The 13,334-nt window shown below is 37.9% G+C and overlaps 1 protein-coding gene across 3 annotated transcripts in view; it reads left to right on the forward strand.

Moving 5' to 3' along the window:
* The window catches only part of Xpo4 (exportin 4), an 89,386-nt gene that overhangs the window by 65,498 nt on the left and 10,554 nt on the right, over positions 1-13,334 (forward strand). For all 3 annotated transcript variants that reach the window (XM_023699140.1, XM_004639371.3, XM_023699141.1), the window contains 6 exons: positions 2,353-2,512; positions 3,805-3,974; positions 5,396-5,570; positions 8,899-9,192; positions 9,299-9,479; positions 12,741-12,859. In XM_023699140.1, coding sequence (XP_023554908.1) covers positions 2,353-2,512; positions 3,805-3,974; positions 5,396-5,570; positions 8,899-9,192; positions 9,299-9,479; positions 12,741-12,859 — 1,099 coding nt within the window. The remainder of the gene's footprint in view (positions 1-2,352; positions 2,513-3,804; positions 3,975-5,395; positions 5,571-8,898; positions 9,193-9,298; positions 9,480-12,740; positions 12,860-13,334) is intronic.

Here is a 13,334-nt window from a genome sequence, read left to right on the forward strand (position 1 = left end):
CCATTTGATAAAAAGCTGAAGTACTCACTCATTCTACAGCTTGCTGTGTGAATTGACACTTGTATAGGAGCCTATAGAGTGCAGAGTCAAAGGGCAGCTCCTCACGGTGTAGTGTTGATTGATGGAGGGCCAGAGCATGCAGCTAGTCAGGAGATTTGGGCCTTTGCATCAAATAACACTGAGCAGGACCCAGTCTAATACCAACTCAGGGATTATTCAAACTAATTTTTCATAGTAGAGCCCTGTGATTTTTGCCATATAATTTGGAAGAAATTCAAGTAATTGGGAGACCTTGCTGTTGTAAGAATACCTTCTATTTATGTGAACAAGTTTTTCAGTATTTGTATCTGTGAAGAATAGGAATTACGTTCAACTTTGGCTCATTCTGACAGTAAAATATTTAGCCACAGATATGCATGAATTGGTATATGTGCTGCCAAAGTGAGCACATTATGAACAAATTGGGAAAAAGTCTTGCTACGTTAGTCTTACGATGCACAATGTTTTATCTTGTGTTTCAGAATTTAATTTTGTCATTTTTTTTTCTTTTTTCTTTTTTAATGTCTACAGCTGACTGCTCTGTCCTGTCGTTACAGACCTGTGGTTGTCTGGTGGAGGCTTTTTTGTTTTTTCTTTTTTTGGCGGAACCGGGGATTGAACTCAGGCCCTTGAGCTTGCCAAGGAAGCACTTATTCCACTGAGCCATCTCCCCGGCCCTCATCTATTTTTAATATACAATGATTTTCAATCTAGAAAAAATTTTTAAATGCTTACAGTCCAATAATCATCTGGAATTCTTAAAACATTATCTTTTAATATACAGACATTTGTATTATAGAATGTAATGTAACTTTCATTACATTAAATATATTAATAAATATATTAAGAAAATATATGGAAAAGTGAAATTGAAGTAAATGCTTGTTTATATTTTTGTGGGGATCATACTCAGACCTTATGCTTGCCAGGTAGGCAGGCACCTAAGCTGCCCCAACCCCTGTTTACATTTTTGTATGGATGATAGTGGCTGTCAGCAGTATAATGACTGAATTGCTGTGTATTAATTTAACCATTTTACTTCAAAATCTGGTAGGCTGGAAATGATATCTAAAATTAATCTTATAGGGGAAATCTGGTACATTCACTTAAAATGTCTGATCATTAGGGGATATATTGTTCACATATTTCCTAAAATAAATTTTGAAAGCCTGAGCACTGGTGTTCTAAGATCTGAGTGGATAGTGAGAAGTCCTGGGGTAGAACCTTAAAAACCTCCAGTCTCAAATGTCAGAAGAGAAGGCTGCCACAAGGAACAGGAAAAGTAAGCAGACAGATGTGGGTGTGATGGGCGGAATGTGTGCCAGGGATGCATGGTGTCCTTAGGACAGAGTGGTCAGCAGCACAGAGGACTTCTGAGACATCAGAACTAAATAAAAAACTGAAACATGCCTACCTGATTTCATGACAAGGAGATTTCAGTCTTCCTAAGGTGGGTGGGAAAAGGAGCGGAGGCCAAACGCCCCTTAGAATCCTAGTCTCAGCACTGAGGATATGTTAAATGGTGTTATAACGGGTTCTTTCTTTATATCTTCTGCTTCTTTGTCTATTGGCAAAGTCAAATGTCTATTTCTGTCTGTCTGTCTGTCTGTGTCTATCAGACTGTGTGCTTCCCACTTCTAAGGCAGAGATGTTTTTATTTACCCATGTCCTGTTATGTTATTGATGCCACATGGTCATATAAATTAGAGTGTATGAAAAGATAATATGTTCATTTAGGGAGGTAATCTTTTCAGCAAGATTTTTCAGAAAAATACTAGGAATCACATTTAGTAGGAATTAAGTAGGGCTATCAGATTTGGACATAAGCTTCATTTCTCAAAACATGCTAGATAATTTGGTTCACAGATCATACCTCATAACATCTTAAGTTTTATGATACAAAATGATAGACTGTGCCTACCAAAGAGAGTTTTAAATAATGATGGAATGCTGAAATAATTTGGCATGTACTATGAATGTTGAAGACTATGGATTTCTTTTTCAATATGAAAATTCTCCTTAGATAGTAATACTGAGATTTACACTTGTAGCTGCAACTTCAATGGAAAGTACTTTCTAGCATTAACTCTCTCTCTTCCTTTGTTTTATCTTCTCTTTTGTGAAAGACCAAAAATCATGTGACCCATTTGTTTATAATCCTGTTGATGAAAATTTCAAGTTTAACTGGTCTAACTCCAGAAAATTGATAAACAGAAAAGGACTTCAGGGTGTAGGAGTGGGGGGGGGGGATTATATCTGTATATATGGGTAGGCAATCACTAAATCAGAATGACTTCTGTTTTATACCTACAGGCTGTTATCTGCTGTTTTAAGAGTTTCAGAAGTTGAATCTCGAGCAATAAGAGCAGATCTTACTCATCTACTAAGCCCTCAAATGGGCAAAGATATTGTTTGGTTTCTGAAACGCTGGGCCAAGACTTATCTCCTTGTGGATGAAAAACTATATGATCAGGTCAGAATGTAAAAATGTTCACCCCAGAATGACTATCACAAAGAAATCACCCAACAACAAATGTTGGAGAGGCTGTGGGGAAAAGGGAACCCTTCTCCCCTTGGTGGGAGTATAGACTGGTGCAACCATTATGGCAATCAGTGTGGAGACTCCTTAAAAAACTAGGATTGGAAATTCCATTCAAGCCTGCTATCCCCGTACTGGGAATTTTCCCAGAGGAACTGAAAGGGTCATATCATAATGATATATGCGTACCTATGTTTATAGCAGCACAATTTGTGATAGCCAGGTCTTGGAAACAACCAAGATGCCCATCACATGTGGAATGGTTGAAAAAGATGTGATACTTTTATATTATGGAGTATTACACAGCTATAAAGAATGATAAACTCGAAGCCTTCACATTTAAGTGGATGCCACTTGAAGATATAAGTGAAATAAACCAAACCCACATGTGGGGGAAAAAAAAGAATGTAAAAATGTTAAACATTTTTTGGATTTATGATGTTGGCAATTATTGAAGTAGGAACATTTTTCCTATTTATATTTTTCTTCAAAATGGAATTATCTGCTTTAAAGGAATGAAGGCCAAAATGTTAATTTATAATTTTTCTTAAAGTACATTTTTAGATTTTTCTATTTTAACCAGTATTAAGATACAAATTGCCTTTTGATAATAGATTAATATGTTCTTTGTATTTGGTTTAATATCATGTTAGTGTGTTAATGTGAGGATGAAGTTGTCAGAAAAGACAGAACACATGAGTGCATTGAGGATATTTTGAACTTATAGAAATGAATCGGGGGGCGCCGGGGAGATGGCTCAGTGGAATAAGTGCTTCCCTGGCAAGCACAAGGGCCTGAGTTCAATCCCCGGTTCCGCCAAAAAAAAAAAAAAAAGAAATGAATCAGGGCCGACAAGTTAGCTCAGTGTTAGATTAAGTGCCTGCTTGGCAAGCACAGGGACTGGATTTGATCCCCACTACCACATGCTGTGCCAACCCCACCCCCAGATGCCCTGAGCCAGCCACTGAGACCAAGCATGGTGGCACATGCCTAATCCCAGCACTGGGTAGGCAAAAAACAGGAGGATCACTGAGTCTGAGCCACTTAGTGAGACCCTGTACCAAATACATAATAATAAAAAAAAAGAAATGAATTGTTTATACAAGTAGGAACTACTTCAGATTTTAGATACCAATGCCACTATGATTTTTCATTATTTCACTATTATTTTCTCAGCTGATTTTTTTTTTTTCTTAACCTTAACAAAATTCGTTTTCACTCTTAAGATAAGTCTGCCATTCAGTACGGCATTTGGAGCAGATACAGAAGGTTCTCAGTGGATTATTGGCTACCTCTTACAGAAAGTCATCAGTAACCTCTCAGTCTGGAGTAGTGAGCAGGACCTTGCAAATGATACTGTGCAGCTCCTTGTCACTTTGGTGGAAAGAAGAGAAAGGTAAGTCCATTGTTGGAGGGAGGAAGGAAGGTTGGGTAGGAGAGAGGAAATTGTTTTTTTAGCATAGTCTTTTCACCTGGTGAATGATCACACAATTTGAGTCTAGATTTACTCTGCGTTTTTGGAGTAGTGTGTTATTAAAACTATTGTTTTAAAATAGTTTTAAAGTTGTTACAAATGCAAATGGGCATTCCCATTTTACAAGGGAGGATTACATTGATTATTCATGGATTCAGCAGTAAAGACCTTTATGAGAAATGCATAAATTTTATTTAATAATCTGTGATTATAAAAACACAAGTAGAATATTTTTGTATAGCTGTGTTTTCTTTCTTTCTTTCTACCAAGAATCGAACTCAGGATCTTGCAACTTTGTGCTTGCCAGGCAGATACTGTGCTGCTGGGCTATATCCCCAGCCCTTCATGTAGAATATTATTATTATTTTTTTTTTTTTTTTGGTGGAACCAGGGATTGAACTCAGCCCCTCGCGCTTGCCAGGGAAGTGCTTATTCCACTGGGCCATCTCCTCGGCCCAGAATATTATTTTATTTTATTTTTTTAGTTATTCTGTTAGCATTATCCACATCTTTTTTTTTTTTTTGGCGGAACCGGGGATTGAACTCAGGCCCTTGTGCTTGCCAGGTAAGCGCTTATTCTACTGAGCCATCTCCCCAGCCCTCGCCACATCTTAAAGATGAGGATCTGATACCTTTTTTTTTTTTGTGGAGTTTATGAACAGAATGTATTTATTGAGGGAAAGAAACCTCCTGTCTGAGAGAGGGACAGGAGGGGGGCCCCCCATACGGGTGGTCCTCTCATCTGATACTTAAAATTGTTACACAGTAAAATTTTTAATGCTTTCTATAGCAGATTGTGGAAATGTTTTCATTCTTCTGGCTGTGTAGGAAATACAGCCTTTACTATTGCTACTATTGCTGCCTTTGACTATTACTTATTGAATTCTTATAATTTACTGAGCACTAAGCATTTCACAAATAGCATCTTATTTCATCATTATATCTGTCTCAGGCATGGGATTTAGGCCTATTATAACTGTTGTTACCCCTTTTTGCAGATTGGAAAGCTGATGATCAAGAAATATTAAACAAAAGATAATTCATTATACATTGTTCAATGACTAATGAAGTTTGTATGTAAATCTGTGTGACCCGAGTGTATACTTTGTTTATTGTACTAAGTTATGAAAGCTAACTAAATCCAGTCAGATGTGGTGGCAGGTGCCTACTGCCCCAGCTACCCAGGGGTTAAGATGGAAGGATCGCTTGCACTCAAGAGTTTGAGACCAGCCTGGGCAACAGAGCAATAAATAAATATTTATTATCTTTAAATATTTTTTTTCTAAGTATATTTACAGACAGTGAAAACAATACATGTTTTGTTTTGTTATTTCTCCCTGTAGGGCAAACTTAGTAATTCAGTGTGAAAATTGGTGGAACCTAGCTAAACAGTTTGCAAGCCGAAGCCCACCTCTTAATTTCCTGTCTAGTCCTGTGCAGAGGACACTGATGAAGGCTCTTGTCTTAGGAGGCTTTGCACAGATGGATACAGAAACCAAACAACAGTATTGGACAGAGGTAATGGTTCCCACTATTTAGTTGTGCACTCCAATAGGTTTTCTGTGTGTTGCTATAAAATAGTATGCAGAAATGGAATTGCTGCATTCATAGTCTTTCTAATATTTTTTCCAACTAATGAATAAGCTGACAGTTATTATTTGACAAATTCTGTTCTGTCTCATGGTTTGTCTGAACTTGCTTATGTGATACCATTGACTTTTATCAAGTGTTCTATATTTGAGATACATTTTCTCTGCTCAGGTGAGGGCCTATAAGTGGTATATTGAATTATTATCAAAAAATGGCTGGCCTAAAAATGGGTATCTGAGATAAACACACTTCTCAGATGAAGAAATATAAACAGCAAATAAATATATGAAAAAATGATCAACATCAGTAGTCATTCAAGAAATACAAATTAAAACATTGAGATTCCATCTCACCCCAGAAAGAACAGCTATTAATCAAGAAATCAACCAATAACAAGTACTGACAAAGCTGTCAGGAAAAAGGAACCCTTCTCCACTATTGGTGGGAGTGTGGACTGGTACAGCACCATGGAAATCAGTGGGGAGATTCCTCAAAAAACTAGCATTAGAGGTTCTATTCAATCCAACTATTCCCCTGCTGGGTATCTTCCCAAAAGAATTTAATCTATTTTACCACAGCAGTGTATGTGCACCCATGTTTATAGTAGCACAGTTTGTAGTAGCTAGATCTTGGAAAAATCCAAATGCCTATCAACCAATGAATGGATAAAAATGATGTAGTCTTTTTGTACAGTGGAGTACTACTTAGCCATAATGGATACACTAGAGACTTTTATAGGTAAATGAATACAACTAGAGACCATACTCATAAGTGAAATAAATTAGATTCACATGAATAAACATTGTATTATCTCCCTGGTGTGAAAAACTGAAAGAATAAGACTCAAAATGTACCATAGATACTATGAAATGGGGAAAAAAAAATGGTTTAAAGGGAAAGAGAAACTGGGATGGGCCAAGGAGAAAAGGAAGAGAAAAGAAAAATGTATAAAGATAGTTATACTACAAATTTCTCTTTATTCACTGAATAGAAGGGTTTGTGTTAATATTATTTGTAGAATTAAATGCCTGTGTCTTATACTCTGAGTGATTGGTGGTGGACTTGCTATGCAGTTCAGGCTGGCCTTGAACTCACTTGGTAGCCCAGGCTAGTCTCGTACTTGCAGTGATCCTCCTGTATGCGCCTCACAAGTACTGGGATTACATGCATGCACCGCCATGTCTGGCTCTGAGTAACCAATTTAAAGATAAGGCACAAATGCATTAATCATTGTTAATCTATTACCTTATTTTGAGGGTTTTTTTCTCTCTCTCTTGGAATAAAATTTAGAAAAGATGTAGTCAGAGATATGGTCAGTGATGTAGCACTGACCAGAAGCCCTTTATTTGATCCCCAGAGCATTAACAGATAAGGGGAATTGTGTCATTAAGAATCAGTGAAACATTCTTGCTTTGAACAAGTAGATGCAAGCAAAGTTCTGTAATTATTTCTGAGGCTACTGTAAACTTCTTGGCTTAAACAGTTGACATTTATTGTCTCATGCTGGACAAAAAAATATGCAGGGTAAAGTATGGCAACATGGTTTCCTTGTGAAGAGCACTCCATAGCTTCTTCTGGTTTGCTGGTGACCTTAGGCTTTGTTGATTGTATGTGCATCTCCCTGATCTCTGCCTGGTGTTCACATGGCGTTCTCCTTGTATGTCTGTCTACACCACATTTCCTCCTCCTTTTTTTTTTAAACAGTACTAGGATTGAACCCAGGACCTTGTGCTTGCCAAGCAAGTGCCTATTCTACTGAGCTAGCTCCCTGGCCCTACATTTCCTTCTTTATAGGAGCCTACCCTGCTCCAGATAACCTAATCTTAACTGATTACAATAGATGTGACTGTTCAGATAAGGTCACATTCTGAGGATTTCCACAGATGAATTTTTGAAAAGACAAAATTCCACCCTTAACATAGACATGTTATGCAGAAACATTCAATCAGGGATCAAGTGTGTATGTAGGTTGCCCTACTAGAGCCCTTGTGTCTGGAGTGCTCTTTTTTTTTTCCTTGTGTTTAGGATAGGGCCTACAGGGCCTCACTGCATAGATAGGATTCATAGTGATTCTCCTGTTTTCCGCCTCCCAGGTGCTGGCGTTACAGCTTGCGCCAGGGGCGGGGCTGGCACCGCAGGCCAGGGCTTTGCTCTGTAGGGTGCTCTTAATGTCTGCGAAGCAGTCCGTAGTAGAATCAGACAGTCTTCTGTGACTTCATAACGAGTGGAACACAGGCTATGAATTTCTAGTTTAAATAGCTATATTATATCAACAGCTTTAGATAGGATTAAGGTACTGTGCTTTCTCTCTCTCTCTCTTTTTTTTTTTTTTTTTTTTTTTTTTTTTTTTTTTTTGTATTGCTACGAGTCAGAATATGTTAGGCAAATGTCCTTGCCCTGAGCCACACCTCTAAGCCTGACTACTCTCACGTTTAGGATAGGACTGGTTTTCTCATGTGTGCCAGGAGGAATGAAGTTTGTGCTGAGCCTGATACTATAGAGCAGCAAAGCATGCAGACTATAGCCCATGGACCAAATCTGATCTGTATCTGTTGTGTACATTGTTTAACTGAGAAATGGTGGTGTTCAGCTTGTTCTGTACTATACAAACTTTTTTTGTTTTTGGTACCAGGAATCAAACTCATGACTTCAAGCTTGCCTGGCAGGCACTGCACTGCCAAGCTATCTCCTGGCCCTTACACAAACTATTTCTTGCTTTCTTTTCTTTTTTTCTTTTTTTTTTTTTTTGCAGAACCGGGGATTGAGCTTAGACCCTTGTGCTTGCCAGGGAAGTGCTTACTGTACTGATCTATCTCCCTGGCCCCAACACACAAACTATTTCTTATGTGATCTTTTCTCAGGGAAAAAAAGAAAATTTTACTGCCCCCCACCCCCTTTAATGTCTTACATTTTTGGTCTTTTTTTTTTTTTTTTTTCCAGAACCTGGGGATTGAACTCAGGACCCTGCGCTCTACTGAGCTGTCTCCCCATCCCCCATTTTTGGTCTTTTAAACATATTTTTGCTAATCACTTGGAAGGAAATGGAGTGAAGTGACAGAATTCTGTGAGTGGGACTGAGAAAGTCATGTTCTGTGACTTGGGTATAATTTATCAAAGTTAGGATAGCCTTCAAAATGGGGAATGTAGTGTGTGATTTGGATACTCTGTCTTACAGCAGTTGCAAATGTTTTGGAAGATGAATATTCCTCTAAGTCAAAGAAACCATGTTTAGAAAGTTTACATTGTATCATTATAGGTCCTTCAGCCACTTCAGCAGCGATTCTTAAGAGTGATAAATCAAGAAAACTTTCAGCAAATGTGCCAGCAAGAGGAGGTCAAGCAGGAGATCACTGCCACACTGGAGGCCCTGTGTGGCATTGCTGAGGCTACTCAGATAGACAATGTGGCCATTCTTTTTAACTTTTTAATGGATTTCCTTACCAACTGCATTGGGTTAATGGAAGTTTACAAAAATACCCCAGAGACTGTCAATCTCATTATAGAAGTTTTTGTTGAAGTTGCACATAAACAGATATGCTATCTTGGAGAGGTAAGATAGTTTCTAGTTTCATCCCTTTATCCCTTTTTGGAGGTATAATTAAACTTCAACACATGTCATTTCAAGTAACTCAATATATGCATATTTTCTTTCATAGTCCAAAGCTATGAACTTATATGAAGCCTGCCTTACTTTGTTGCAAGTATATTCTAAGAATAACTTAGGGCGGCAAAGAATAGATGTTACAGCAGAAGAAGAACAATACCAAGACCTGCTTCTCATTATGGAACTTCTTACTAACCTTCTTTCAAAGGAATTCATAGATTTCAGTGATACAGGTAAAATGTACTGTGATGGCTTTTAAGTTTTGTTGTTGTTGTGTGTGTTTGTTATTTGTCTGGTGGTAGTGGGAATTGAACATAGGGCTTTTACACTGAGCTGTTTTTCTTTAGAGGCAATGTCTCCCTAAATTTTCCAGGCTGGGTTTAAATTAGTGATCCTCCTTCTTCAGCTTCTTAAGAGGTAGTGGTGGTTGTTTAAAGCCAACTGTTGTTTTTTGGTTTGGGGCTTTGTTAAAGGGAAATCCCAGGAGGAAATTCAGTGTACCAAACAAATGAGATCTCTAGTTGAAGTAGGGAACAAGAGCTCTCCCTATGTAATTTTATTCTTATAAGATTAATAACTAAATGCAAAGCAAAGTAGTTACCACAATTAATCTCATGATATAGATGAAGCAGAAGTACAGAATGTTTTAAGTAACTTGTCCAAAGGTATTTAACCAGTAAGTCAGCATTAAAATCAGAATTATTTTATTATTTTAGGCTTGGCATGGTGATATATGCCTGTTATTCCAGCAGCACTCTTTGAGGTTGAGGCATTAGAATCACTAGGAATTCAAGGCCAGCCTGGGCTATGTAGTGATTTCAGGACCATAGCAAGAACCCCTTGCAAACAAACAACAACAAAAAGAACCCTAGCTGAGACTCTAGACTACAGGCTTTTCAGAGTTATTCCATAGCACGTCCTCCACACCTACTGAGATAGCCACCATCTTAGATCTAGTGCTTTGCTAAGTACAGTTTGGGAGGCCCTCTTGGGTTCAAAGCCCTAAACTACAGAGTGGACAGTCACCAACTTTTAGTGGCTCTCAACAGCCTGGCATATGCAGGTTGATTGGGATATCTACTGACCCTACTTTGGAAAATGTGGTTCTTTTAATCAGAACTAAGACTCTAGGAAAAATTCAGAATGAGTCTGAAAATGTTGTTTTAAATAAAAATATCATAACAGTTTATCCTTAAAAGCCGCAGATAAAAAAATTTCCAGTAATTTTGATGCCATTTAGAGTCAACTGTGCATTACAGTTTAGGAATTTCTTTTTTTATCCTTGTAGAAAATTATTTGTAGTCATGTTTTAAATACAATTTTATTTTCTGCCTTTAAAAAATTTAATGTTGGGGCTGGTGAGATGGCTCAGTGGTCTAAAGCACCTACTTAGAACAAGCTTAGCAAAGCACAGGGACCAAGGTTCAATCCCCCAGCACCACATGCCAGCTGGCCCCGCCCCCTGGTGGGCTGGGCTGGCCACACACACACACACACACACACACGCACATAAATAAGAAAGGTAGAAAAAAATTTAATGTTAACCTTTTCCATGTCATTACAGTTTGTCATGATATTTTTAATGGCTGCATGATATTACACAGTTGAGAAGCTAACCTTTTTCCTTAATTTTGAACATCTATAATATTTGTATTTTTGCTCTTTTAAAGATAGAGTGCAAGTTGCTGGCCCAGGAAGATGGCTCAGTGGCACAGAGCCTTCCTGGCAAGTTCTATGTCCTAAGTTCAGTTCCTGGTACCAAAAAGTTAACTGTATGTGGTAGTGCATGCCTGTAATCTCACCATTTGGGAGACTGGGGCAGGAAAATTGCCAGGAGTTTGAGGCCTGGTGAGACCTTGTCTAGTGGATTAATTGATTAATTAATTAATTAATGGCCAAGGCAGAAGAATTGCAGGTTTAAGTCCACCCTGGGCAAATTAGTAACTTATTGAGACTGGTCTCAAAACTCAAAATAAAAATAAGAAAAGCGTTGGAGATGTAGCTCAACAGCTGGTGAGCACCTATAATCGTAGCACTCAGAAGCCTGAGGCAAGAGAATTGCTGAGAGTTTGAGGCCAGTCTGAACTAAATAGAGAGACTGTCTCCAAAAAAGAAAAAAGAGAGGGAGCTATAGCTCAGGAAACCCTGGGTTCAATCCTTAATACTCCCACAAAAAGAAAAATACAGCATTACATTGGTTCTTTTGTTGTTGCTTTTTTTTTTTTTTTTAATGTATTTAGTGCAGGGTCTTACTATGTAGATCAGACTCCTATTTTCAGCCTCCCAAGAGCTAGGATTAAAGATGTGCACCACCACATCCAGTCTCAGTTGTCATCTGAGCATGCCCTGGGGGCGGGGCTGGCACAGCATGCCAGGGATGGAACCCTGGCCACTGTGCTCTGCCTAAACAAGCTCTTTAGTCTGCTGAGCTATCTGGCCAGCTTTGCTTTTGTTTTTTGGATTGCTTTGTTTTGGTCTTTTTTCGAGACAGGGTCTCACAGTGCAGTTCAGGCAGGCTTTCAGTGTACTTTGTAGTCCAGGCTAGCCTCAAACTCCAGCGATCCTCCTGCTTCAGCTTCCCAAGGGATTACAGGCATGTGCCACCACACCTGGCCTAGAATTGCACTGAGCTGTAGACAAGTCTGTTTGAATTTCTGACTATGTATTCAAAGGGTCTTAATGTATTGCTATTGAAGACAGCTATTACATTGTATCCTTACCAGCAACGCAGTACTATCCTATCATTTAAAACCATTCTTAGTTCAGTGAATCAGAAGTCATAACCTTATAAAGTTTACATTGCTTAATTCACAGTTGGAGCAATGGGCTGGGGATTTAATTCAGCAGTAGAATCCTTGCCTAGCAAGCTGGAAGCCCTGCATTTTGTCCTCAGCACCAAAAAACAAAAAAATAAAAGTAAATCTCAACTAACCAGTTGAGTGAACTGTTTTTCATTGTTTATGGATATTGCTCACTTAGCTATTTAGGTTTAACATTCTCATTAATTTGTATATAGATATACTTTATATGTATTACAGATAATAATCCTTTATCATATTTATTGTTTTTTATTTAAACTACTTTCTGTTTTTAACATTTTCATTTCCATATTTTCCCCTGTTCCCTTGTAAGTGTAGAAAGATTCATATACCCAAGACATCAAGTAGATATTTCTTTGGAAATAATTTAACTCATTGTATGGCTATCATGTCAGATTTTATGTTCATTTTATGTTACACTAAATATGAGATTTACTTCTATTTCGAGACTGTCTCTTCCCCTTACCTCCTTAGTACTTCTGCATCAAGTACTGAGACTCTTGAACAAATAAAACACAACAGGGTGGCCCAGGTTTAGAGTTACCACGTTTCTTTTTTATCCACTCATGTATTTATTGGGGTTATTAAGGTTTGAATTTATTTTCACTTGTATGAGGACAGAATTTGAACCTTGGATATTATAACCATAAGACTGCGTTGTTCTGGTTTTGATAGATGAAGTGTTTAGAGGACATGAGCCAGGTCAAGCAGCAAACAGATCTGTGTCAGCAGCTGATGTTGTTTTATACGGAGTGAACCTCATTTTGCCCTTGATGTCTCAAGATCTTTTGAAGGTAATTACAGAGAATGTGAACATTAAAACTATATTGAAATTGAAAGATACAGAGACAATAATGTACCTCTGATTTAATTAAGGAATCTATGAAAAAGTTTTTTCATTTCTATCAGTTCCTTTGAGAGTCCTATGTGTACCAACCTGTTAGCAAAGCATTTTGTCAGGACATGCTACAGAAAAAAATTTGTTCCTTTAGGTATTGTGTTTTGTTATCAGTTTTATTTTTCTTATCATATATCACGGTATTTTTGAATATCATTCTCAAGGTGAGAAACTGAGCAGAGGAAGGCATTTTCTAAGTCATTTCATGTAGGTAGACGTGTGAGGGTATCAAACTAATATAATTAGTTTGTATCAGTTTGTATGACTAATATAATTTAAAATGTTTGTAAGTCTCACTAAATTAGTTTCACCATGTATACAGTAGTCCCTCGCTAGCTCACGGTTTGACTTTCAGGGACTCACTGTGTTGC

Source organism: Octodon degus, unplaced genomic scaffold (assembly GCF_000260255.1).
Source record: "Octodon degus isolate 3935 unplaced genomic scaffold, OctDeg1.0 scaffold00111, whole genome shotgun sequence".
Classification (NCBI taxonomy): domain Eukaryota; kingdom Metazoa; phylum Chordata; class Mammalia; order Rodentia; family Octodontidae; genus Octodon; species Octodon degus.